Source organism: Notolepis coatsorum, assembly GCF_963971535.1.
Source record: "Notolepis coatsorum genome assembly, chromosome: 2".
NCBI lineage: Eukaryota > Metazoa > Chordata > Actinopteri > Aulopiformes > Paralepididae > Notolepis > Notolepis coatsorum.
In genome coordinates, this window is record NC_140166.1 from 211,033,246 (window position 1) to 211,061,018 (window position 27,773).

The following is a 27,773-nucleotide window of genomic DNA, read 5'->3' on the forward strand; positions in this document are numbered from 1 at the left end:
ATATTACTTACCCTGCGCCGTTTTCATTGAGGTTTCTTACAAATTACCGATGCTTTATGTTGTCCTTTATATGCCGATTATCATTAAAATCTTAAATTGTACCATATGTCCCCCTTTAGACAACATAACGCTACCAGCGCACTTTTGTTAAGATAATTAGTTTACCATTTGCGGTTGCTATACTGAGGTCGCATTAATAGTTTACCGCTGTTCAGATCACGTCGAAGAATAGACGCATCCCAGTGACCTGTGCTAAGGGTCTTGGGAAATGTATTGTTGTAGTTTTCAACATTTTCACCTTTTAATTTTAAACCAATGCTGCCATCTACTGACAACAGAAAGTGTTGTCTATCGTCACCTTGAGAGCCACTTCCGTATACACCGTCGCCCAAAACACATTCTAGAGATTCCCACTTTTTACTGGGAATGGGGCGTGGCCGTATTTGGTCCCAGACAATAAGAGTGGCTGCGATTGGTCTATACGTTCCGTTATATTTTAGGCGAAAATATTCCACGGGTGGAACAGGTTAACCCTTAAAGGGGAACTCCCTTTTTTTTGGAAATTAGCTTATTTAACATCTTCCCTGGAGTTAGACAAGAAGATGCATACCTTTTTTGTCTCTGTGCGTGCATTTTAGCTTTGGGAATAGACGCTCCGTTAGCATAGCTTAGCTTCATCACTGGAAGTGAGGCAGGACAGTAGCCTTACAGTGCCTTACAGTGTATTGCAAGGTCTGACATTGACCAAACTTGATATGCATGACCTTGGTGGGCTCTAGGTCAACTCCTGAAAAGGGGGTCAATGTCAGACCTTGCAATCAAAAGTTAGGGGGCGCACTGAAATTATGGCAAGGGTTATTAGCCCCCTAACTTTTGATTGCAAAGTCTGACATTGACCCCCTTCTCAGGAGTTGACCTAGAGCCCACCAAGGTCATGCATATCAAGTTTGGTCAATGTCAGACCTTGCAATACACTGTAAGGCACTGTAAGGCTACTGTCCTGCCTCACTTCCAGTGATGAAGCTAAGCTATGCTAACGGAGCGTCTATTCCCAAAGCTAAAATGCACGCACAGAGACAAAAAAGGTATGCATCTTCTTGTCTAACTCCAGGGAAGATGTTAAATAAGCTAATTTCCAAAAAAAGTGGAGTTCCCCTCAGTACTGCTCCCAGTGAGCAGGTTGGCACCTTGCATGGTCGCCTCGGTGTGTGAATGTGTGAATGTGAGGCACCAGTCGTAAAGCGCTATAAAAATGCAGTCCATTTAGCAAACACATTTTAAATAAATTATTTCCTTCCCTGCCTGACTGCCCCACAGAGTAAAACACTTTTACAAACCTGGCAGTACATTAAATAAGCAGTGTTCCTGGCTCCAGAAAGTACAGATAATTGATTAATCAAAGCTAATTCATCCCACTGTGACATCAGCAAGGGATAAGTAATTTGTGACAGTCGTGTTTTAATCTGAAGACTTCAAACGCTGGCCAACCCGGCAAGGAGTACATCATGTCATCTCCCCTCAGCGCCCAGCTAACACTTGAGACTGCCAAACCTTTACCAAGACTATAGGCACAACCTGTGTTCCATAACATGACCCCTGTAAGTTGCATTTCTAAGGCAGGAACATCCCAGTGTTTTCACAATCAATAGAACACGTGTCTTTTACTCACGTCCTCCTGTGTGTAGACGTCATGCCTGTTCTATCCTCCGTCTGGTGCAGTGAGCAGGACAGTGTTTTTAGGGCAGAAGAGCTGCTCTCTCTCTCTCTCTCTCTTTCCCCATCTCTCTCTGACCTTCCCAAAATGGAGAGAGCTGGCAGAGGGAGGAGTGGAGCGAGGGAGAGTCCATTTATCTCTCTCCCCAGCGGAGCAGTGAAGCTGAAGGTGAGAGGAGCTCAACCCTGCTGCTACAGCTTCACCTGGCTGGCTGGCTGGCTTACTGGCTGGCTGACTGGATGGATGGATGGATGGATGGATGGATGGATGGATGGATGGATGGATGGATGGATGGATGGATGGATGGATGGATGGATGGATGGATGGATGGATGGATGGATGGATGGATGGATGGATGGATGGATGGATGGATGGGATGGATGGATGGATGGATGGATAGATGGATGGATGGATGGATGGATGGATGGATGGATGGATGGATGGATGGATGGATTAATAGATGGATAGATTAATAGATGGATAGATTAATAGATGGATAGATTAATAGATGGATGGATAGATTAATAGATGGATAGATTAATAGATAGATGGATGGATGGATGGATGAAAGGGCGTGAGTTGTACATGAGAGAACAAACATGAACACTTCACACAGGATTAAAATGATTCCACATGTTCATATATTATTTAATTTGATCACATGTGAAAATATTAAGCGAACGCATACAGTGACATAATGTTAAATCATGTACATAAATATGGTTATTATATACGTGTTGTTTTCTTCACGAGATAAGATGCTCATGCTTTACACATGCAACTTTACTGTAGGTCTGCATGTGTGTATGTACATACTTATATGTGCACAGACACGCACACACACACACACACACACACACACACACACACACACACACACACACACACACACAAACACCTCACTGTCATGACTCTATCACACACACATATAGACACACAGACACACACATATAGACACACAGACACACAGACACAAACACACACACACACACACACATAGACACACACATAGACACACACACACACACACAAACACCTCACTGTCATGACTATCACACACACATATACACACACACACACATATAGACACTGTTATGGGAAATATTAAAGGACAAAACGATGAGCCGTTTATATAAATCATTCTTAGTCGTTATTAAAAATAGAAACATAGTTTATTTCATCTGTGGCCACAAAATGAAAGTTCAGTTTACAGTCAGAGACAACATGTGTTCACACACTGAATTTGACCAGCAAAGTGACAAAGAGCTCTGGTCAGACGTACATTAAATACACAGTTTCAAGACGTAACATAACAACAGATATGATGATGAAAGTAAATTAAAAAAATATCAGCTCAGATGTTATCAGATTGTATTGTCTCTTCTGCTGTTCAGTCCAATAGTGGCTCAGGCCTTGTCGTTAGCCAGAGCCCTTCTCCCGTTAGCCGAAGCTAATGATGATGTTGCATTTCCCCCCTCCCACCGGCGAGGGTGAGAGGGATGAGAGTCTCTGATGGTTTCTTCTCTGTGTGGTTCGTATCTCAGTCTGCCCTTACCCGGAAGAAAACTTACTTTTCTATATTCTCACCATAGCAACGACAGGCCCGCCCCTCTTCTGGTTACTATGTGCCGCTGCCATGACAACTGCTCTAACCTTTAAACACACATTTTAAACGTCTGTTTCATTAATGTCAAACTCTCACCCTCGCTCCTGTGCCTGCTGCTGTTCTTATCAGCTGTTGATGTTCTGATGGAATGCAAACATTCTGCTCGCTGCTAACACTATCTGCCTCTTGCCTCTAGACCGCTATTCTAACCGTCACCATGCACAGCTGCCTCTCTGACCTGGCACCGTTAGATGCTGTCATCTCCCCCCAATCTATACATCACATACATTGAAAAACACAGATTTCTCTCAAGAGAAAGATTTAGCATAGAAAACATTGCAAAATGTTTGAAGCCTGACAACTTTAAGAGGACGTAATCAGAGCAGCATAACTGGACCACATACCACTTTAACATAACCTTTAATCAGAGCAGCATAACTGGACCACATACCACTTTAACATAACCTTTAATCAGAGCAGCATAACTGGACCACATACCACTTTAACATCACCTTTAATCAGAGCAACATAACTGGACCACATACCACTTTAACATCACCTTTAATCAGAGCAGCATAACTGGACCACATACCACTTTAACATCACCTTTAATCAGAGCAGCATAACTGGACCACATACCACTTTAACATCACCTTTAATCAGAGCAGCATAACTGGACCACATACCACTTTAACATCACCTTTAATCAGAGCAGCATAACTGGACCACATACCACTTTAACATCACCTTTAATCAGAGCAGCATAACTTTGTACACTTTATCATGCTGCGCCTGTTGATTTCGCAGCATTCAGATCAACGGTCGCTCTCTCCCCAATATCATTATGAGTCACAGCTGTCTTGCGCTGAGGGCTTTGTCACAAGCAACACGCTCTCATTGGGCTGGTGCAGATTTCTGATAATGTGATTGGTTCAGATGCATCACATGTTCTGACATTCCTGACATTCCTGTTCTCAGCTGCCGGAGATTCAGCCGGCCCTGTCAAAATGCAGAAACAGCTCGTAAAGAGCTCCCAGAAAAGACGACAACAGTTGTTGCTAGCAAGTCAAGTCAAGTCAAGTCAAGTCAAGAGTTTTATTTGTCACGGCATACAAGCATACAGTGAAATGCGGGGGGTCTTGCCCGCAACGATTGTGCAATAATACAATAATAAGAATAGGATGAGAATAAGACATTTGTGCAATAATACAAGTAAGTAAAAAGTGGAGAACATCCGCAGCTCCTTCTCCCAACCCCCACCCATTCCAAACGCTGAATCGAGAACCTCATCCTTCACTCTGTCATCTTTCTCTCCCATTACAGAAGCCGAGACCCTGACACTGGTAACGTCGAACCGTCCGACTACATGCCAGCTGGACCAGCTACCCTCCCCACTCCTCCAGACCATAGCACCGGACATCCTCCCATTCCTAACTGCAACCATCAACTCCTCACTCAACTCGGGGGTGGTCCCCACCTCCCTAAAACAAGCCAGAGTCATGCCCCTCATAAAAAAACCAACCCTGAACCCCACCGTCATAGCCAACTATCGCCCTGTCTCTCTTCTCTCCTTCCTTTCTAAAACACTTGAACGTGCTGTATCCAACCAACTTACTGCTTATCTCTTACAGAATGACCTCCTAGACCCCAATCAGTCTGGCTTCCGGACTGGCCACTCCACAGAAACGGCCCTCATTGCGGTCACAGAGGCACTTCACTTAGCAAAAGCGAAAGGCCTCTCCTCTGTCCTGATTCTCCTAGATCTATCTGCAGCCTTCGACACAGTCAACCATCAGATCCTCCTCGCGGCCCTCGCAGGAATGGGAGTGGCTGGATCTGCGCTGACATGGCTGACATCATACCTCAATGACCGCTCCTACCAAGTGTCATGGAGAGGGACTCTGTCGGCCACCCGCCCCCTCCGGACGGGTGTCCCCCAGGGCTCGGTCCTAGGACCCCTTCTCTTCTCCCTCTACACTAAATCACTGGGTAACATTATCACATCTCATGGCTTCTCATATCATTGTTATGCCGATGATACTCAACTCTTCCTCTCCTTCCCTCCCTCAGATATCCACGTCTCTGAGCGGATCTCGGCCTGTCTGTCCGACATCTCCGCCTGGATGACGACCAACCACCTCAAACTGAACCTAAGCAAAACAGAATTGCTCCACCTGCCGGCCAAATCCTCCCCCCTGACCGACCTCTCCATCACAGTCGAGAATGCAGCTGTGACCGCGTCGCCGACCGCCAAGAACCTTGGTGTTGTCCTCGACGACCAGTTGAACTTCTCTGCTCACATCGCAGCGACAACCAGAACCTGCAGATTCCTCCTGAGCAACGTCAGAAGGATACGCCCCTTCCTGACAAAAGAAGCCACCCAACTCCTCGTCCAATCAACAGTCATCTCCCGCCTCGACTACTGCAACGCACTGCTAGCTGGCCTCCCGGCCACTGCCACCAAGCCTCTTCAACTCATTCAAAATGCAGCTGCCCGCCTGATCTCAAACCTACCGAAGTCAGCCCATGTCACCCCACTTCTTAGGGACCTGCACTGGCTCCCCATTGCTGCACGTATCCGCTTCAAGGCCCTCGACCTAGCATACCGTGCGGCAAAGGGAACCGCTCCCGCCTACCTCCGGTCAATGGTCTCTAACTACACACCCTCAAGACCCCTACGCTCTGCGTCTTCTGGCCGCCTCAGATCTACTCCTATCCAAGCTCCCGGAGGGTCATCAAAGAGAAGCCGCCTATTCTCAGTCCTTGCCCCACAATGGTGGAATGAACTACCCATCCCAGTTAGGACAGCCGAATCCCGTCCAATCTTTCGCCGTCGACTAAAGACTCACTTCTTCAACCATTATCTGAAATGATAAAAAAAAAAAAAAAAAAAAAAATCTAACCCCGACTAACCTTAATGTCATGCACTTGTCCTAATAAACTAACCTACACTGTAACACGCAACACTTTGATGAACATTGTTACTCAGCTGATAGAGTTATACCCTTCTTGCTGTCTTGTCGCACAGAACTTGTAAGTCGCTTTGGATAAAAGCGTCAGCTAAATGACTAAATGTAAATGTAAATGTAATAAGAATAAGACATTGATTGATTGATTGATTGATTGAAACGTTTATTAACAGATTGCAGAATGGGTACAGTACAGTACAGCTCAATACATACAATTGTTAAGGGGATGCAGACCAGAGAAAGACTTTCATCTTGTTTACATCAGGGTCCCCCATTTTCAATTCATCATATGACACACACGACATACAGATAGACAGTACTGCTACATCTATACATTTATGACATACCAGAGTTATATACATTTGACGTAGAAACTGTACATTGGAGGAGGTTGGGTAGGTGGGGTGGGGTTGGGTGGGTGGGGCTGTACATTGGAGGTGGGGGGGGGGGGACACTGTACACTGTACATTGGAATATTGACAAAGCCATACTTGGTCTTTACTGTACAACTGGGTTAGGACATTTGTAGGGGCCAGTTTCGAATTGCAGTCTCCCGTAGGTGTTCTTTGAGAGTGTTTTTGAAAGTGGGTAGTGATTCACATTCCTTTACAGCTTTGGGTAGGGCGTTCCACATTGATGTGGCATAATTGCAAAACGTGTTTAGTCCCTTGTTTGAGCCGAATCTGGGTTTAACATGATTTGTGGAGCTCCCTCTGGTGTTGTGATCGTGGTATTCACTGACCTTTGGGAAGTATTTTGACATGTACATGGGTACCTTGGTCGTGTAGTGTATCTTGTAGACCAGGCCCATAACAGTACAGGTATATGTACATACGTTTTACAAAAAGCATGGTAAGACATACTAAGGTCCTGCGATAGTGCAATACACTGTTAGCTACGGATGAGGCACTGGGTCTTATGTACACTACTATACAATGCTATACTATACAATCTACAGTTATACTGTGTGTCCTTATGCTATCTTGCTATCCATCTGTTTACTATACAAGAACCACTCCCGTTTTAGGGTGAAAGAAAAAATAAACTTCTACTGAAGTAGAATATGACATGCCTTTACAAAGCGCATCGATGCGTAAGCTGTCAATTGGAAAGCAGGAGTGTTTAGACAGCGGGGCGGGTGACCAAACACCAAACCTCGTCACACAGCAGTGGCTGATAGTTCACGTGAACCTCTGTCAATAACAGTAGTAAACTGTAGTCGATTAAATTACTTTATTATGACATTAGGTTGCATTAAATCCAATGTAACGAAATTTGTTCGCTCATAACATTTTTGACATTTTAAATGTGATTTATAACAGATATACGTTATAACTAGAGCTGGGCATAGATAAACATTTTTAATCTAGATTAATCGATCTGCATATATATATATATATATATATATATATATATATTTGGAGTAGAAAGATGATATTTGTATCATTGGAAAGCTAACATTCTCATCTTTCCATTGGTACATCTCAAAATGTCTTTTCGGATCAATGTGACTGATTTTGTAAGAGCAAGTCACATATTGCAAATGTTATTGCTGTCATCTTGGCCAGGTCTCCCTTGCAAGAGAGATCTTGTATCTCAATGGGACTTCCTGGTTAAACAAAGGTTAAATAAAATAAAAAAATATAGACACAGAGACACACACACTTCTGACACTTCTGATTGGCAGATGTTTATCTCAGGATGTTTGGCATCACCAGCCGGTCCTATAGTGAAGAATGGGTATAGTTTCTCAGTGAAGGTGTGTTTATGAGTGCAGATGTGAGTCATGTCTTCAGGGTCGTAGAAGGACAGCTTCCCCCCGTTATAGTCCAGCTGTACTCTGACCCTCTGGAGGCTCCTCTTCACTGTGAGGGGCACTATACCATCAGTGTAGTCACCATCATAACCTATAGCCCAGATACCATGTTCTGGTGCTGCCACTAGCCCCTCTCTCTTGTTGTCAAATGACTCTTTAGCTACACCTATAATCCAGCCAGGATGGTCTCCCACCTCCACCTCCCAGCTGTGTTTCCCTGAGCTGAAGCTCTCAGAACCTAGAACAATGCCATACCTAATGCTCCTCTCTGGATTGTCAGGGAGCTGCTGCTTTGTGTCTCTGCATCTCACACTGGTCAGATCATCAGATATAGAGAGACAGGGTCCTGCAGTGTTTGGGTCCAGAGTGACAGGAGTGAACTTGACCCTCTCCTTCATCTTCTCCCAGACTCTGAAGGTCAGGTTGCCCAGGTGTTTGGTCTCGTCTATCAGCGCTCCTGAGACCAGCTGTGGATGAGGCAGGTTGCACTGAGCTCTGGAAGGACATTCAAGAGATATTGATTTCCATAAAAATAACAGTATTCCATCTCTTCTACATCATGTTTCTAAAACAATCATTTCCACTCAATTAGCAAATACACATACATACATACATACATACATACATACATACATACATACATACATACATACATACATACATACATACATACATACATACATACATACATACATACATACATACATACATACATACATACATACATACATACATACATACATACATACATACATACATACATACATACATACATACATACATACATACATACATACATACATACATACATACATACATACATACATACTATTGTACATTCCACTACCCTCTCAACTTCAGTCACATCATCCAGGTCATCCAATTACAACAGCACCTTTAATCTGAGATGCAGATTTAAAAGGAGAGAGAGAGAGTCAGAGAGAGAGAGAGCAAAGGAGAGTCAGAGACAGAGAGAGCAAAAAAGAGTCAGAGAGAGAGCAAATGAGAGTCAGAGACGGAGAGAGCAAAAGAGAGTCAGAGACGGAGAGAGAACGAGCAGATGCAGATTTAAAAGGAGAGAGAGTCAGAGAGAGAGCAAAGGAGACTCAGAGACAGAGAGAGAACGAGCAAAAGAGTCAGAGAGAGAGAGAAAGAGAAAAATAGAGTGAGATAGAGAGCAAGAGTCAGAGAGAGAGAGAGACAGAGAGCAAAAGAGAGTCAGAGAGAGAGAGCAAAGGAGAGTCAGAGACGGAGAGAGAACGAGCAAAAGAGAGTCAGAGAGAGAGAGAAAGAGCAAAATAGAGTGAGATAGAGAGCAAGAGTCAGAGAGAGAGACAGAGAGCAAAAAAGAGTCAGAGAGAGAGAGAGAGAGGGAGAGGGAGAGAGAGAGAGAGACAGCAAGAGCAAAAGAGAGTCAGAGAGAGAGCAAAAGAGAGTCAGAGAGAGAGAAAGTGAGAGACAGAGGGAGAAAGACAGAGCAAAAGAGAGGGGCAGGGAGAGAGATAGTCAGAGAGAGAGCAAAAGAGACACAGAGCAAAATAGTCAGAGAGCGATAGCAAAAGAGAGTAAGAGAGAGAGAAAGTGAGAGACAGAGCAAAAGTAAGTCAGAGAAAAGAGAGAGAGCAAGATAGAGTCAGAGAGAGAGCAAAAGACAGTCAGAGAGAAATGAGCAAAAGTGAGAGTCATGTACAATCATTTCCACCCAATCAATATATACACATACATACATACATACATACATACATACATACATACATACATACATACATACATACATACATACATACATACATACATACATACATACATACATACATACATACATACATACATACATACATACATACATACATACATACATACATACACATAGGCGCCTGGCCTTAAGAGCACGCGGAGCATCTGCTCTCCCACTATTGAACTTGGGGGAGCAAGGGTATGATCTTGCTCCACCACTTTTTGATCATATGAAAAATATGATATACCCCCCCCCCCCCCCCCCCAATATATAAATCTAACCATAACTACGTAATTTCAATCAAATTAATAATACGCAATGACACTTAATAACACGTTTTTAAGTTTCCAAAGATTGCGAACCCCCCCCCCCCCCTGCCCCATTATGGTTTGATCCAGTTCCTCCCATCTCCAGCGCGTAGACCTTGGCGCACAGCGCTGCAGTCTGGCTGCAGGTAGGCTGAGTGTAACATCAAAGCCCACAGAGTGTGTCATAATATTGGTGGCAGGCAGGCAGGCTTTTCCAGTAAGTTGTTCAAATAAAAGGATTATGTTAGACATAAGTTACTATTGAGTGGTAGTAGAACTTCTACGGTTCTACCACGCAATACAATAAAAGTGTTTCACGGTCCCGAATTGCGATCTGGTCATACGGTTTCCTCGAATAAATAATAATAACGTTTCCCTCTCTGGTTGGCGTTAGCTTTAGTGCTAGCCGCTAGCTAACGTTATCTAGATATGTGGTGTGAGCTGGATGACGTTGACTTCATTTCCAAACGTTAACGCTATCTATATGGCAGACGAGCAGGGCCGGATTAACGACGGCCCGTGGGCCTATAGTGACGAGGGGCCTCCATTTTTTTTTTTTTTTTTTTTACTTTTTTACTTTTTTTTTTTTTTTTAGATCGATGTCATGATTGTGCACTGCAGACTCAGGGAGGAGGCAGAGAAGGAGAGAAAGAGACACAAGATTTACAGGTAATGGAAATATATCTTTTTTCTCTTTCTTATTAAAAACTTGGCCTATTTGAAAGGAGATTGATTTAATAAAAATTAATGAGCGAAAAATCAATATACAGTGTATATACAGTATAATATATTATTATTATAGTAATTGGCTATCATACTGCAATATAAACTGAGTTTTATAGTGAAAAGAGCAGCTTTATTGGTCAAGATTGAAGGCTCTATATTGCAGGAAATTGCACGTACAGGTTCATTAAATTTAAAAAAAAGTCTGCCTGTCAAAAAAATAAATAAAAAAAAAATTAATAAAAAAAATATTTCTTGCACCCCCACTTTCAACTATAACTAAGCGGCCATGTTAACATACATACATACATACATACATACATACATACATACATACATACATACATACATACATACATACATACATACATACATACATACATACATACATACATACATACATACATACATACATACATACATACATACATACATACATACATACATACATACATACATACATACATACATACATACATACATACATACATACATACATACATACATACATACATACATACATACATACTATTGTACATTCCACTACCCTCTCAACTTCAGTCACATCATCCAGATCATCTAATTACAACAGCAACTTTATTCTTAAATGCGGATTTAAAAGGAGAGAGAGAGAAGAGAGAGAGAGAGAGAGAGAGAGAGAGAGAGAGAGAGAGAGAGAGAGAGAGAGAGAGAGAGAGAGAGAGAGAGAGAGTCATGCCGGGAACACACCAGGGGCACGCATGGGTTTCTTGCGAGAACAGCTTGCGTGACCGTCCACACCAAGTCCGACTTCAGAGCGGGCGGAAGCGCACAGATTTACATTGGAACAGCTGCGAAGTCAGTCCCTGTTTGAAGATTTTTTAAAAGATTTCCAGTTCCAGTGTTCTATTCTGTAATTGTCCATTTTGCATGTATAACCCGTTATTATCTCATTAATTAGAATGTTAGAATGAATTTTAGAATGATGAAATCAGTGTGATGTACTCCTGAAAGAAGTATAGTATGGTTTATTTGTATTGGTAAAGATACATTAGCTGGTTGAACAACATCCATATGTGTGGTAATAATTCAGATATTGAATGTATTTCTGTGAAAATGTATGTGGCGCACGCCTCAAATTCCAAGCAAAGCGGGAAAAAAACGTTGCTTCCTGCCCGCGAGTCGCCCACCCACCCGCGGCCGGTGTGAACAGCGACGCCTGTTAACATGGGAGCGAAAGTGAAGTGCTGATTGCTCGCCCGCCTCACGCCCGAGTCAGAGAGAGGGAGCGAAAAAGAGCGAAAAAGAGAGTCTGAGAGAAAAAGAAAGAGAGAGAGAGAGAGAGAGAGAGAGAGAGAGAGAGAGAGAGAGAGAGAGAGAGAGAGAGAGAGAGAGAGAGAGAGAGAGAGAGAGAGAGAGAGAGAGAGAGAGAAAAAAGAGAGAGTCAGAGAGAGAGAGAGAGAGAGAGAGAGAGAGAGAGAGAGAGAGCAAAAGTGAGAGTCAGAGATAGAGCAAAAGAGAGTCAGAGAAAGAGAACAAAATACAGTCAGGGAAAGAGAGTCAGAGAGAAAAGAGAGAGAAAGGAGAGAAAGATACAAAGAGAGAGAGAGAAATTGAGAAAAAGTGAGATAGAAAGAGATAGAGATGAGAGAGAGAAAGAGAGCGACAAAAGAGAGATAAATCTCTTACCTTTTCAGTGTGGTCTTGTAGTTCTATGGAGGTAAAGGACAGATCAAGTTAAACACTACTAAACATCCTCAGCATCATTCCCTATGAACTGAAGAGAGACCAGTCCTGACCTGCAGGAAGGAGATGTGTTCAGCGTTCAGCTCCTGCTCTATGGCTCTGATTGTGTCTGAAAGGGTTGACATCTCTCTGTCCAGCCCCTCAATCTTCTCCTTCATCGTCTGGCTCTTCTGCTCCTCTTCCTCCTTCAGTGCAGCTACCCTGGCCTCCTTTTCCTCATGGAGAAACTGGAGAAGCTTCTTAAACTCCTTCTCAATCTGCTTCTCTGTGTGCATGGCCTGGGCCTGGATATTATGGGGTTAAAAATCAAGTCTCTCCCACAATGGACTACAAATATACAATAGGTCACTTATTTTTTACTGTGTGCAGGTTGAGTGCAGCTATATTAATACTGAATATTTGTACCTTTACGTGTTCTGCTGTGCGGGCGCATGTTTGTTTGATTTCTTGAAAGGCCTGTAGCTTGTCACGTAAGGTCTTCAGTAGAGACTGGAGCTCCTTCTGCAATGGAATTCATTCATTCATGATGCATTTCACTTGAAAGATGCAAGTCTCCCCCCTGAGGATTGACCTACAGCACCGGTTTCAACACACGGACTGGAGTATGTTTGCCACCCAGGCCACCCTGGACTCCCACACTGACATTGACTCTCATGCTGACATTGACTCCCACACTGACATTGACTCTCATGCTGACATTGACTCCCACACTGACATTGACTCCCACACTGACATTGACTCCCACACTGACATTGACTCCAGGGCTGGACTGGGACCAAAAATCGGCCCTGGCATTTTTGGCCCAGACCGGCCCACCATAATCGGTTGGACACCACTCACCAGTACACCATCTTTGCGGTTCCCTTAAATATGCATACCTACTGTACTATTCCCCCAAACCACTACAAAGCTGGGTAGTAAGTGCAAGTAGACAAGTGGACCAGTGTACTCACTCACTCTTGGCTGAATCTTGTTTTGGGTGGTGATGTAAAACATCTGTATCATAGCAGGCTCAGGATGGGCAAAGTAGTCTATAGCCTGTTCATCCCTGTCTCTCTCCTCCACAACCTGGCTTGACGATGATTACAATTAACTGGTACATTCAGGTCCAGAATTGTTGGAATTCCCCGACAAAGATGTGCAAAAAGCTGTACAATTTAAACAATACCATACTGGTAATGAGCAAATAGTTGTTTATTCAATGAATGCATGGAGCTGTTCCATCTTATTTCATTTGATACTAACTACTCAGTTCATACAGATTTCAAGTATTCAAATATCAATGATGAATATTGCACAAGGTTTACACAGTTAATAGATCACCTTCTTGTTTTATATTCATGTTCAGAGAGGAGTAATAGTTAGATCTTTGTATGTGATTTACATGGCAATTAATCAATGGTGTGCTTGTTTGTTTGGGGAGTTTGACCTACAGTTAATGTGCTCAATGGACAGCACAAAAACAATTTGTGTAGGTGGAGACTAGAGCTACCACAGATAGTAATAAGTTATAAGAGTAAGTAATCCATACCATATATATCCTAATAGTTACCTTATTACCATACTTGGCTGAAAATAAACTTTGTTGCCTGTTGTGAATGTGTTTTTCCCTGTAGGCTAATACATAAGTAGGCATACATTTTTGCAGTTGAGCAAAAATGTGCAGTTGAGTAGGCTATATGTGCTGTGTTTTTATATACCATCGAGGACCACCTTGGAAACAAGTGTTTTAATGAATGCTTTTAGGTGATATCCTCAGGAATACAAATTGGTCAAGATAATTTGTTTTTATGATGTGTTTTTAATTTCCAAATAAATCTAATCAAATCAAAAAAGCAGTTTTTGCAGTTGAGCTACAGGTATTGTATATTATACAGCCTTTTCATGCATCTTTATCAAGGGAACCCTTATCCTAATGATTTTTAAAAATAATATTATGATGATACGATATGGACCTAGTAGTTGGGTCATCTGTGGCACTTCGTTTCTCAATGGATTTGTCATCTAGGAGGGTTAATAAACTAATTTAGCCAGGGTGTATTTAAAAAAAAAAAGGCAGGGACAATTTGTGAGAGACCAAAATCCAAAATGGCTGCCGTGGAAATTAACTTTTTAATGGTTTGACCTACAATGATGCACAATACATGGTACCAGCCCCCTCTCAGTCATGTACCAGCCAGCCCCCTCTCAGTCATGTACCAGCCCCCTCTCAGTCATGTATACCAGCCCCCTCTCAGTCATCTACCAGCCCCCTCTCAGTCATGTACCACAGCCCCCTCTGAGTCATGTACCACAGCCCCATCTCAGTCATGTACCAGCCCCTCTCAGCCATGTACCACAGCCCACTCTCAGTCATTTACCACAGCCCCCTCTCAGTCATGTACCAGCCCCCTCTCAGTCATGTACCACAGCCCCATCTCAGTCATGTACCACAGCCCCCTCTCAGTCATGTACCACAGCCCCCTCTCAGTCCTGTATACCAGCCCCCTCTCAGTCATGTACCAGCCCCCGCTCAGTCATGTACCACAGCCCCCTCTCAGTCATGTACCACAGCCCCATCTCAGTCATGTACCACAGCCCCATCTCAGTCATGTGCCAGCCCCCCTCTCAGTCATGTACCACAGCCCCCTCTCAGTCATGTACCACAGCCCCATCTCAGTCATGTACCACAGCCCCATCTCAGTCATGTACCACAGCCCCATCTCAGTCATGTACCAGCCCCCTCTCAGTCCTGTATACCAGCCCCCTCTCAGTCATGTACCAGCCCCCGCTCAGTCATGTACCACAGCCCCCTCTCAGTCATGTACCACAGCCCCATCTCAGTCATGTACCACAGCCCCATCTCAGTCATGTGCCAGCCCCCCTCTCAGTCATGTACCACAGCCCCCTCTCAGTCATGTACCACAGCCCCATCTCAGTCATGTACCACAGCCCCCTCTCAGTCATGTACCACAGCCCCATCTCAGTCATGTACCACAGCCCCATCTCAGTCATGTGCCAGCCCCCCTCTCAGTCATGTACCACAGCCCCCTCTCAGTCATGTACCACAGCCCCATCTCAGTCATGTACCACAGCCCCCTCTCAGTCGTGTACCACAGCCCCCTCTCAGTCATGTACCACAGCCCCCTCTCAGTCATGTACCACAGCCCCCTCTCAGTCATGTACAAGCCCCCCTCTCAGTCATGTACCACAGCCCCCTCTCAGTCATGTATCACAGCCCCATCTCAGTCATGTACCACAGCCCCATCTCAGTCATGTACCACAGCCCCCTCTCAGTCATGTACCACAGCCCCATCTCAGTCATGTACCACAGCCCCATCTCAGTCATGTACCACAGCCCCCTCTCAGTCATCTACCAGCCCCCTCTCAGTCATGTACCACAGCCCCCTCTGAGTCATGTACCACAGCCCCATCTCAGTCATGTACCACAGCCCCCTCTCAGTCATTTACCACAGCCCCCTCTCAGTCATGTACCACAGCCCCATCTCAGTCATGTACCACAGCCCCATCTCAGTCATGTACCAGCCCCCTCTCAGTCCTGTATACCAGCCCCCTCTCAGTCATGTACCAGCCCCCTCTCAGTCATGTACCACAGCCCCCCTCTCAGTCATGTACCACCACAGCCCCCTCTCAGTCATGTACAAGCCCCCCTCTCAGTCATGTACCACAGCCCCCTCTCAGTCATGTACCACAGCCCCCTCTCAGTCATGTACAAGCCCCCTCTCAGTCATGTACCACAGCCCCCTCTCAGTCATGTACAAGCCCCCTCTCAGTCATGTACCACAGCCCCCTCTCAGTCATGTACCACAGCCCCCTCTCAGTCATGTACAAGCCCCCCTCTCAGTCATGTACCACAGCCCCTCTCAGTCATGTACAAGCCCCCCTCTCAGTCATGTACCACAGCCCCTCTCAGTCATGTACAAGCCCCCCTCTCAGTCATGTCCCACAGCCCCATCTCAGTCATGTATACCAGCCCCATCTCAGTCATGTACCAGCCCCCCTCTCAGTCATGTACCACAGCCCCCTCTCAGTCATGTATCACAGCCCCATCTCAGTCATGTCCCACAGCCCCATCTCAGTCATGTATACCAGCCCCATCTCAGTCATGTACCACAGCCCCATCTCAGTCATGTACCACAGCCCCATCTCAGTCATGTACCAGCCCCCCTCTCAGTCATGTACCACAGCCCCATCTCAGTCATGTACCAGCCCCCCTCTCAGTCATGGTCTGCACGACTGGTGGGGGGGTGCTTAGTAAGAGATGTGATTGGGCCAGCCCAGTGTCAGTCAGTACCAATGGGCCGCTGTCCCAGCCTAGTAGTGGGCCGGTCGTTGACTAAACTTAAAACAATTTTTTTATTTTTATTTTTTTTATCATAACAGCCCAAAGATGCGTCGGCCCACCGGGCATTTTCCCGGTATGCCAGATGGCCAGTCCAGGCCTGATTGACTCCCACACTGACATTGACTCCCACACTGACATTGACTCTATACTGACATTGAATCCCACACTGACATTGACTCTATACTGACATTGAATCCCACACTGACATTGACTCCCACACCTGGACAAAAATAAATCAACTCCAACATCAGTGTCTGAATCTAATCCCATCTAATTGTTCTGATTGTCTAATGTTTCTGTATTCATTAACAACGTGAAAACACTGTACATTAGTATAATTACTCTGTGTATTTATTGAGTATAATTAAAGATTGAATAAATTAATATAATAATGATTTTACCATACCTTGTGATTCTCTGTCTCTCTTCTCTCCCTGAAGGCCTCACACAGGTTCTTCAAAGCCAAGTTACGAGGAGGATTTAACATTGAAGAGATTTTCCTACAAAGTGGACAGTTCTTGTCCTCTCTGTCTCTCCAGTATTGTTGCAGACAGGCTTTACAGAAGCTGTGGCTACACAACAAGAGGACAGGATTTGTGTAGATGTCACAGCACACGGAACAAGACAGATCCTCTTCACAATGAGACGAAGCCATTGTGTCACTCAGTAACACTCCCTCTTCTGGAATGCTCCCTGAAGTTTACTTTAACTTTTGTTATAAACTTACTTAGATTCAGTCAGCAGCTGGTTGAAGTCACTGTTTGATCACAATTCCTTCCTGTGTTTGTCTAAAGCTAGTCCTACTCCTTCAGTACGAACTGTGGGTTTTATCTGGAGTCTATTACAGCAGGCGTGTGCATCTTAGTGTCGGTCGATGAGGAGTGTAGAACTCTGATGTTTATTACCTGTATATCGAGTCAGACAAGAGGCAGAGCTTTGCCAGAACAGGAAACTGTAGTGGGATTAGGAAAGATTAAAGGTGCAGTAAGTGGTATTTTTTTGTTTGTTAAAATAATAGCTCTACCTGTTCAAATAAGATGTATTATGTTAAGAAAATAGCTCTATCACCATCACTGATATAGAGTGTTTGGTCAGTAACATGGGTCTCTCCCTCTGCTCTGCAGTAAACAGAAAATACATTTCCTGGTATCCTGTTCGCTTTTCTTTATTGTCTGATAAAAATAAGAAATAAAAACTAGTTTTAAGCAAATAATGCTTGAAACAATTAAAATAATCTACCAGTGCAGTGAGCAAATTTGGCTTGGTAAGATTTCTTGAAATAAGTAAAGATATCTAGGGTTCTCTCTCCTGGTTGCATAAATTAGGAACGAAGGTTATGCTATAACCCTAGTTATATGATTACTGGCAAAGCGTCTTCCTTCGCCTATTGGACTATGCTCGTGCCTATGGCGCACGTTGAAAGACCTTTTTTTCATGCACCTTACATCTACCTAGCCACGCCCACTTCCGTTAGTATATAACCCGGTGAGTGGCCATTCTGACCCTTCCGAGACTGAATTTCACATCAAATGTTGTTTTATTTGCTGACAATACAAATTTATTCAGTTCAGGAAAGGGCCTTAAAAAATTTGCAGATGACATTGTGTAAGGGATACAAATAGCTTGCTATTATATCATTATATTTCTACACATAGTGAGACCATTATGAACAGGTACATGGTCCTATCACAAGCTAGGCGGCAGTTTTCAGAACAAGCCTATCAGAGTTGAGTCGAGTCGAGTATCAGAGTGACGGGGCGTATCGAGGCAGATTAAAAAGTGACGTTGACCATGAAAGAGGCACGGATAAACCATCTTTTCATGAAGATTACAAGAAGTTGACTTTAAGCTAATGCAAACTCTGAAAAGAGGAAACGGACATCAAACGGACAGCTTACCGAAGTGTGTGTTCACATTGTTATCTTAACTTGAGTGACAGGGCGTTCGCATCGTGGCTGTGTGAATATCATGCTAGCAGTAGTAATGGCGGAGTTCGTTTTTGGAAAAGGACATAGACTGAGAGCGAAAGAGGCTTCGTCGGTGCTGTGAGTTTCAAGAAGACATTGCTGAAGAAAGAAGCAGACGTATGTTCTGTGAGCGTTTTGATAAAGTTTTAATAAGAATAGAATAGAATAGAATAGAATAGAAATACTTTTATTATCCCGTGGGAAATTAGACACTGCAAATCGCTCAACATTTAAACATTTAGACAGGACAGGTCACAAATTAGAATAATAACACAAATCAAATCAAGTTGCCTAGGATAAGAGTAGAGTAAAATAAAATAGGATAAAATAAGCTAAAAGTTAGTAGCTACCGCCGGGACATGCGGTCAGTAGGCCTACGTGTAATGTTTCATGTCAAGTGAATGGCACGCGTGGTAAATCTCAGTGAGTAAAGAGTACAGAAGATGAAAGACAATCACAGCAAAGACTGAATTGTGCATCCGAACAGACACAGGAGTTGAAGAAGATAGGCTGTGCGGTGCCAATAGCCTAACACACACACACACACATACACACACACACACACACACACACACACACACACACACACACACACACACACACACACACACACACACACACACACACACACACACACACACACACACACACACACACACACACACACACACACACACACACACACACACACACACACACACACATTTAGAATCTTTATTTATGTCCACATAAAGACAATGTTTAAAGGACACAAATATTATCAGTGCACTTGTACATCGTGGGTTATTCTGATACATTCGTGCCCAAATTGACAATGGCAACCAAAGTTACAGACTCACATGGATGATGAACCTGACAATCAACACACAGCTCATGGAAACAGATAGCAGCGTCTTCTCCAAATTGCCCGGCTGCCAATAATTGCTGACACTGAGCAATATTTTGCTAATTGTTTGGCTCTTCTCTTCGGAAGACCGGCCAACTGAAGGCCTCTAACACCCAACTTATGGACATGACCCAGGCTTCCAAATATGAAGACTAAAAGTTTACAGTTGTAGCCGAGTTGTGATATGGTATGGTCTAACAGTTGATATTTTAACATTTTGGTTGTAAAGGCTTCCTCTCTAGACTGTAGTCAAACGTGCAGCCAACTTCTAGGATGAGAACCAGGGCTTGACATTGGCACCTGCCCACCGGCCAGATGCGGGTAGAATTCCCCTGGGGCGTGTACTTCCGTCATTCTACCCGCCACAGTGGCTAGTGGTCTGTCTGTCTGTGTGTATGTGTGTGTGTTTGTGTGTGTGTTTAGCTCTTTTTCTCCCTAGCCATGTGCATTCTAAAAAGAAATATATATATATCTCTGCCTTTGATTGGCTATATCACGTTCATTATGCAAAGACCAGCCCTGATCTGCCTCTGATTGGCTGAATGACGGAATAAACAAAAAAGCCATGTGAAACCTGAAACCTCTCTTCAAAGTTATTTTCACACTGAGTCGCGTCGTTGCCAATACACATAATCAAGCTGGTGGGCTCGTTGAACACAGCTGCCTACAACCATCCTTACAGTACTGGCAAGTATTTTCATATCTTAACCAGCATTGCAACTTGCAAGATGCTTATAATGAAAAGACATTGTTCATCAATTTATTCAACCTAGAACCTATGCGCACGCTCTCTCTCTCTCTCTCTCTCTCTCTCTCTCTCTCTCTCTCTCTCTCTCTCTCTCTCTCTCTCTCTCTCTCTCTCTCTCTCTCTCTCTCTCTCTCTGTCTCTCTCTCTGTCTCTCTCTCTGTCTCTCTCCCTCTCTCTCTGTCTCTCTCCCTCTCTCTCTGTCTCTCTCTGTCTCTCTCTCTCTCTCTCTCTCTCTCTCTCTCTCTCTCTCTCTCTCTCTCTCTCTCTCTCTCTGATTGATTGATTGATTGAATGAAAACTTTATTAACAGATTGCAGAATGGGTACAGTACAGTACAGCTCAATACATACAATTGTTAAGGGGATGCAGACCAGAGAAATACTTTCGTCTTGTTTACATCAGGTTCCCCCATTTTCAATTCATCATAAGATAGACAGTACTGCTACATCTATACATTTATGATGTTGACAGAATCTGGCTATGGGGCGACAATAATGTGGTCAAGAGGCATGGTTTCTATCTTCAGCCATTAATCAGCATGGTTTATTATTTGCATGGTAAAGCAGCAGCACATGAGTTCTCCTCTCCGTGAGAGGCAGGTGGGAAAGAGGTAGAGGGGGAGGAGACATCTCTTTAAATACTCTCAACCTGGTGGTAGCATTAGTGACTCCGCCTATAGCGCCCTCTAGTGGAAACAGTTATGTACAGTCAGTGGAAACAGTTAAATACAGTTAGACAGTTACTTGCAATCCTACATAGAACCTCTAAATTTAACACTCCCACTTAGGGTTGTATAGCACACTGTATAACTTCAAAAACAATTTACAAAGAAAATAATACGGTTCAGAACATCAAAAAGAATATGGCAGTCAATATTTACACACCAAACATGACCTCTGCAAATCTCTTCAATTTCAATTCGGAAATAGGTTTCCTCATAATGTCTGCTACCATGTCGTCCGTTGGACAATACATCAGTGTCATTATTTCTTCTCTGATGACAGATCTGATGAAATCTGCTGTACATTTGAGATAACGAAAAACATGTTTTGCTGTAATCCAATGCTCCTCTATGGGGTCAGCAAAATGCTGTGACAATTTACTCACTACAAAACATAGGTCAGGGCGAGTACATGTTGCCAAACAACTGAGGCTACCCATAGCTTCTCTGTACATTTTTACACCAGTCAAAACATTTCAGGATCTTTTCCACATAATTAAATCATTTTGAACATGGTAAATCATCCACCTCTGTATTTAAACATGGAATCCATTTCTGGATTCTACTCCTTCTGTATTTAAACCTGGAGTATCCTCCTCCTGCATTTAAGCAGTGTAGCCACCCTCCTTCCATATTTAAACATGGAGTACCCTCCTTCAGCATTTAAGCATTTAGCTATGAACCATACTTTATACTTGTCGTGGCCTTCAATACCCTCCTTGATTGAATACACCCATTTCCATCCCACTGTCTGTCTGCCCTCTGGTAACTTGGTTAGAGTAAAGGTGTGGTTGTCCTCTAGGGACCTCATCTCATCCATTGCTCTCTCCCATTTACTTGATTCAGGGGACACTATGGCCTCTTTAAAGGTCGGAGGTACCCCACTGACTACTCTGTAGCAGTAATCAATGGTGGTAAGTGTACTGTCATCCTCGTCACTTTCTTTCCGGCATAGTCTGTCAGATACTTTGGGGGTTTGTGTTCCCTTGAGGGATACCTCCCACTGCTTGGGGCACGTGACGTCACCCTCGGGTGCTCCTCGTCATCGCCCTCTGGGGGTGGCTGACTGTCTGTCTGCACGATGTGCTAAGTACACTGGGCTGAGGTGTCTCTGTTTCTTCACACCTTACTCTGGAGTCCAGCTCTGGCTCCTCTGTCTGTGTCTTGCTCTCACATGTTTTCTTTGTGACAAACTTGACTTGCCTGTGTTTCTGCACCCTCCCTTTACCGGGATGATAAACTAGGAAAGTGGGGCTTCCTTTGTCGTGCCCTACAAAGAGTAATTTTTCACATCTGGACACGAGCTTTCCTCTGTCCTGCAGGTAAGCATGACACACAGATCCAAATTGGTGCATTCTAGCTAGATTACACTTCTTTCTTGTCAGTGCTGTATACGGGGTGGTGCCCGTGTGCTTATTAAAGCACCTGTTTCTGGTGTAAGCGGCTTCTTGCACCGCATAATGCCATAGACTCTTAGGTAAGTTACTGTCTACTAGCTTACACCTAGCCATTTTGAAAAGAGTGCGCCATTCCCTCTCTGCCACTCCGTTCTGGTGTGGGGAGTATGGACATGACGTCTCGTGTCTTATCTTGTTCCTTCTCAACAGTGATTGGAACTCTCTGTTTGTGAACTCGGTTCCGTTGTCGGACCTCAAGCATCTTACGTTACCATAAGGGGCTACGTCTGCCAGGAATTTCTCCGTGGCCTGGAGTGTGTCACTCTTTGCTTTGAGAAAGTAAACAAACACTACCCCTGTACACACATCTGTAAAAGACTGTACATTATCTAAAGCCTCCTATGGACTCGTTGCTTACTGGACCGGCTAGATCTGTGTTAACTAGCGCAAGTGGTACCTTTACTTTTTCTGTGGGATTTCTGTTTCTCGATTGAGTGAACTTCCCCTTTATGCACACTACACATTCTTTGTCAGGTCTACGCTTTTCACCTTCAATGTGCATGCCTTCTGTCACTGCTTGCAGTTTCAGTAAATCCTCGTAATTACAATGACCCATAATCTCATGCCATGTCTGAATATCGTGACTGACCGCCACGCTACACATATCATTATTATCATTACACTTGTCGTTGTCATTACACTCTGTTTGCAGATAATACATTCTCTGGTACATCTTTATGTTAAATCGGGTACCGTCAGGCTCTACAAGAACATTTTTACCTTTATCGAAGAATACTTTGGCACCGTTCGCATTAGCAGCTATTACAGAGAATAGTCCTTGTGGGAACGATGGTACGTAGAGAGCGTTCTTTAACGTCACCGTCTTCAGTCCCACACCGTGCATGCAGCATAACATGCGCTCTTCCCAGAGCTCGTAGTCCTCTGCCTTTCCATTGAATGAGGGCCATTTGCTCCTTCCCTTGGTCGCCATCCTCTTGGTTGATGGTAGGCGTAGCTTTAGCTCTTGTTGGCCTAGCGTCTAGCCACGCGGTGCTCCCGGCGCTAACCTAGCCTATACTTCAGCTAAACTTGCTACCTTTATTATTTCGCCCCGGCGTGATCTGGGCCCATAACCTGTTGACAGAATCTGGCTATGGGGCGACAATAATGTGGTCAAGAGGCATGGTTTCTATCTTCAGCCATTAATCAGCGTGGTTTATTATTTGCATGGTAAAGCAGCAGCACATGAGTTCTCCTCTCCGTGAGAGGCAGGTGGGAAAGAGGTAGAGGGGGAGGAGACATCTCTTTAAATACTCTCAACCTGGTGGTAGCATTAGTGACTCCGCCTATAGTGTCCTCTAGTGGAAACAGTTATGTACAGTCAGTGGAAACAGTTAAATACAGTTAGACAGTTACTTGCAATCCTACATAGAACCTCTAAATTTAACATATGACATACCAGATTTGCAAATACAGTACTGTTTGTGATACAAAAAGTGTCCAGAAAAGAGTGTATATAGATTTGACATATAAACTGTACATTGGAGGAGGTCTCTCATTCATCACGGTGGTGAAAAAAGTTAGTCTGGAGCCCATTTTCACATGACCATTTTAATAATCACATTATTACCATTGTTGGGTTATGATCGGCGTGTGTGGGGATTTTTGGCTGGTGAAAATGCTGAGTGGCTAGTGACTTTGGAAAACCACTAGCCACAGTGGCTAGTGAGCCAAAAAGTTTATGTCAAGCCCTGATGAGAACCTCTCTGTTATTCTCATTAATAATAACAACATCGGGGGTGTTTGCTGAAATATCAGAGAACAGTGAATTGTCCCTACACAGATTGAGCATATATGGCTTCACACTGGTGTGCTTATACAGCTTATATGTTGCAGGTGACCAGAGTGTGGAACTGACACTGTCTGCAATCAGATCCACGATCCTATCATGCCTACAAATGTAGAACCCTTTGTATGCATGACAGCCATTGAGTATGTGAGACATGGTTTCTGTTGTCTGTTCGTGACCATGGTGTATGTAGGGTTGCTAGGGCTGGGCGATATGGAAAAAAATCATATCGCGATAACGATATGATAATTTTATTTTATTTCTCGATATCGATAATTATCAAATTGTTAAGTAGTAAAAAAAAAGTATAAAAAAAAATAAAAATCAACAAATCAATCTTAACTATATTCACAGGACATACTTGACTCCTATAAGACTGTGCCGAATGGGGCTTAAACAAGATTCCAAATGCACCCAATGTGCAAATGGAGACGAAGGGACATTCATGCACATGTATTGGGACTGCTCACCAGTTAAGGCATTCTGGAAAGATGTGACCCAACAAATATCAAAACTCGTATCTTGGAATATACCTGTACACCCCTCGGTATTATTATTGAATGATGTTTTTGAGTTTGCAGTGAATCCACAGCTAAAGAGATTGGTTTTATCGGGTATCACAGTAGCCAAAAAGCTGATCGCATCACGCTGGTTTCAACCGGAAAAAATTTGCCGTAAAGTTTGGTTTCTTACATATCTCGATGTAATTTACCATGAAATATCTACAGCAAGAATTCTGGGTCTCAATGAATCCAAAATGTCAATGTGGTTAGAAGTGGTGGAGAGAATAAAAGCTAGCTTATAATGGTAGTGTCTGGTTAGGTGCCAGGGATAGTGGAGGTACTTCTCAAGGTGGGGTCCGGGAGGGGGGGGTTCGAGCTGAGCATATGTGTGTAGGTTTTTTTAGATAACAGGTATTAGGGGTATATCTTATATAAGACAACTAACTAAAATGTGATCTCATTGGATGTGCCCTGACAATTAATGCTTGTATATCTTATCGTGTGTTGTCATGTTTGTTTATATGTTTGTTTAAAAAAAAAAAAAAAAAAAAAAAACTTTCTTTTTTTTTCTTTTTTTTTTAACAACAGATGTATGTTTATTTTGCAGCAATTCTTTGTCATTGCCGCCATCTTTAGTGTTACATCCCCTCACACTCCAGTTCTCAGGCTGCAGCTGGTTTAAAAGCTAAAGTAAACCGGCTTCTCTGCTGGCTGTGGCTCCAGAGGAGTAACGTTGAACAGTTCTGGCTCTGCTCGTTTATTTTCGATCTTTTGGCGCTATTTTTGGTGGACAAACCACCGCACATGTGCACTGTGACTCGTGACTGGAGTCTAGTTCTGCTAGCACACATAGCCTACTGTGTACAGACGGTTTCAAAATGTATTTTAAATTAGAAAGCAAACAAAATAAATGGACAAGAGAAAAAGAAATCTGAATTTGGTCAGTATTGTCATTTGGACAAGCAAAGCCATTACTTTAAGTTGCAGGCAAGAAAGACAAGTCTGTCCACTGTCTCTGGTTTTAAAACTGCCCTGTTGCAGGTAAAATATTTCGATATTCGATATCGATTATTAAAATATATCGCGATATTTATCGTTATCGTTATATCGCCCAGCCCTAAGGGTTGCCACCTTTGACCAATGGAGGCAGGTAAATAGAAATACTGACATCTAGTTAAAAACACAACCAGATAAATAAGATGTAATATCCCATACCGAATCAATCTCAGGAGATGTTTCAGTCATGAAGAACTGTGACACCTGCATGTGCTTGTGTCCTTTGAGTTCTTATATTTCGGGAATATTTTTGTTCTCCTGAGGCATGCTGTCTGAGAAAGCATAATATGTGAATAGAATAGAAGTACTTAACCCAGCAATGAACTAGAACAGGGATGGTTGTAGGTCGGACAGAAGACGGTATCAAGCTGATCCATGACCTCAATGGTGCACATAACCAATGTGGGGGTAGAACAGTCACTGCAATCTTGGCCTCACCCCGAGACATCCACCACCTTGGCCAACACTACGAGACAACCACTCAGAGAGATAGGGAGATGGGGACAGGGGTTAGAGTTCCCTGTGTTTGTAGTGGGCGGAATTGGAGCAATAAATACATGTAATAACTTAATAAGCATATATATGCATACATGGTGACGATAGAATCAAAGTATATAAGAAAATTGTGAAATTAAGTAGTAAATAGAACTAAGAACTACTGCAAGCGTTGGTATACAAGATGAGATACAAGACGATGGCTCAGGGCCATTTGCCCCGGGTGTTACAATCACAGCCAGGGCCTCCCTCTCACCTACTACTTCCACGCCCTTATATGGGCATCTTCCTGTCGCAGTTTCCACATGCTGCCAGCCAAGTCCTATCTGCACACCTGAGACTCGTCAGGTCATCACCGGCGCTGATATGAGCTCTGTGGTTCCTGCCACTCACCGTCCGAGTGTTGCTACACCTACCTAGGTATGAGGACGTAACCTATATTAGCTACCCTGTCTGTTTCTCTGCATTACCCTAACCCTTGTCTCCCTGTGCCCAGGACTGCCTGCCACTCTGTCTACGCTCTCTCCCGAGACACCACCCGCCTGGACGTTCCTGTAGATCACAAAGGAGTGCTCCTGCTCGCACCAGTTGCACATTCCTGTACATTCAAATAACCCCGTCTGCATGGTACCTGTGGAATAAACAACCTAAACCGCTCCATTCTCCTCTCCCTGTGATCTGCTCTTGAGCTCAAGTTAACGCTACCCTAACAGAGGGCAGGAGAACCAATCAGAATAGCTTGAGGCAGAGCAGGTAGACTAGAAACATTTCTCCAATCAATGGTACCCATTCAACCTAACCCCTACACTACAATAGGAAATAATCACAAGGGAACCATTTACAATGTTTATGTTGTCAAGTTGAAGTTAGAAAAGCTCTATTGCCAGTATCAGGGTGTGAATAGAATTCAGAACCAACCTGCGGTTAAGAAAGTATGTGGGTCATGCAGGCGGAATTAAATCAAAAACATTTACTGTAAAAGCATTCTTTTCATTCTTCTCCTACTGTGTCATCATCATAATCCAGTAGCAATAACCAGTCGGACTGGAAACTAGTTTTCAGTCCCACACAGGAGGTGTGGTTTAAAAGGGCGTGGTATAACATGAATCAGACTATAAATCAACGTTTTTTTGTCCAAACATTACAAAACTTGCAGGACATGTTTCATAACACTGCTGAACTGTGTGTGAGAACTTATTTTACAATC

At 43.6% G+C, this 27,773-nt stretch overlaps 2 protein-coding genes across 2 annotated transcripts; both read right to left on the reverse strand.

Moving 5' to 3' along the window:
* Window positions 1-6,443: 6,443 nt before the first annotated feature.
* On the reverse strand, window positions 6,444-12,082 carry LOC311223721 (zinc-binding protein A33-like; the record flags this gene model as incomplete). The annotated part of the gene is made up of 2 exons (XM_084308493.1): window positions 6,444-8,600; window positions 12,048-12,082. 2 exons carry the CDS (start codon window positions 12,080-12,082, stop codon window positions 7,886-7,888), a joined length of 750 nt encoding a protein of 249 aa, XP_084164619.1. The 3' UTR covers window positions 6,444-7,885.
* Window positions 12,083-12,492: 410 nt separating this feature from the next.
* On the reverse strand, window positions 12,493-17,790 carry LOC311223126 (E3 ubiquitin-protein ligase TRIM35-like). Its single transcript, XM_084307876.1, has 4 exons — window positions 17,351-17,790; window positions 13,005-13,100; window positions 12,653-12,883; window positions 12,493-12,565 (listed from the first exon to the last, which is right to left on the reverse strand). The coding sequence occupies exons 1-4, from the start codon at window positions 17,597-17,599 to the stop codon at window positions 12,539-12,541; spliced, it is 603 nt and encodes a 200-aa protein (XP_084164002.1). The 5' UTR covers window positions 17,600-17,790; the 3' UTR covers window positions 12,493-12,538.
* Between the last annotated feature and the right edge of the window lie 9,983 nt (window positions 17,791-27,773).

What these genes read in the sequence shown, in the direction of transcription:
- LOC311223126 (XM_084307876.1), bottom strand. Translation starts at nt 17,599, where the DNA reads ATGGCTTCGTCTCATTGTGAAGAGGATCTGTCTTGTTCCGTGTGCTGT. An exon ending in GAGAGACAGAGAATCACAAG is followed by an intron (nt 13,101 to 17,350) that starts GTATGGTAAAAT and finishes ATTCCATTGCAG; the next exon opens with AAGGAGCTCCAGTCTCTACT. An exon ending in AACACATCTCCTTCCTGCAG is followed by an intron (nt 12,566 to 12,652) that starts GTCAGGACTGGT and finishes TTACCTCCATAG; the next exon opens with AACTACAAGACCACACTGAA.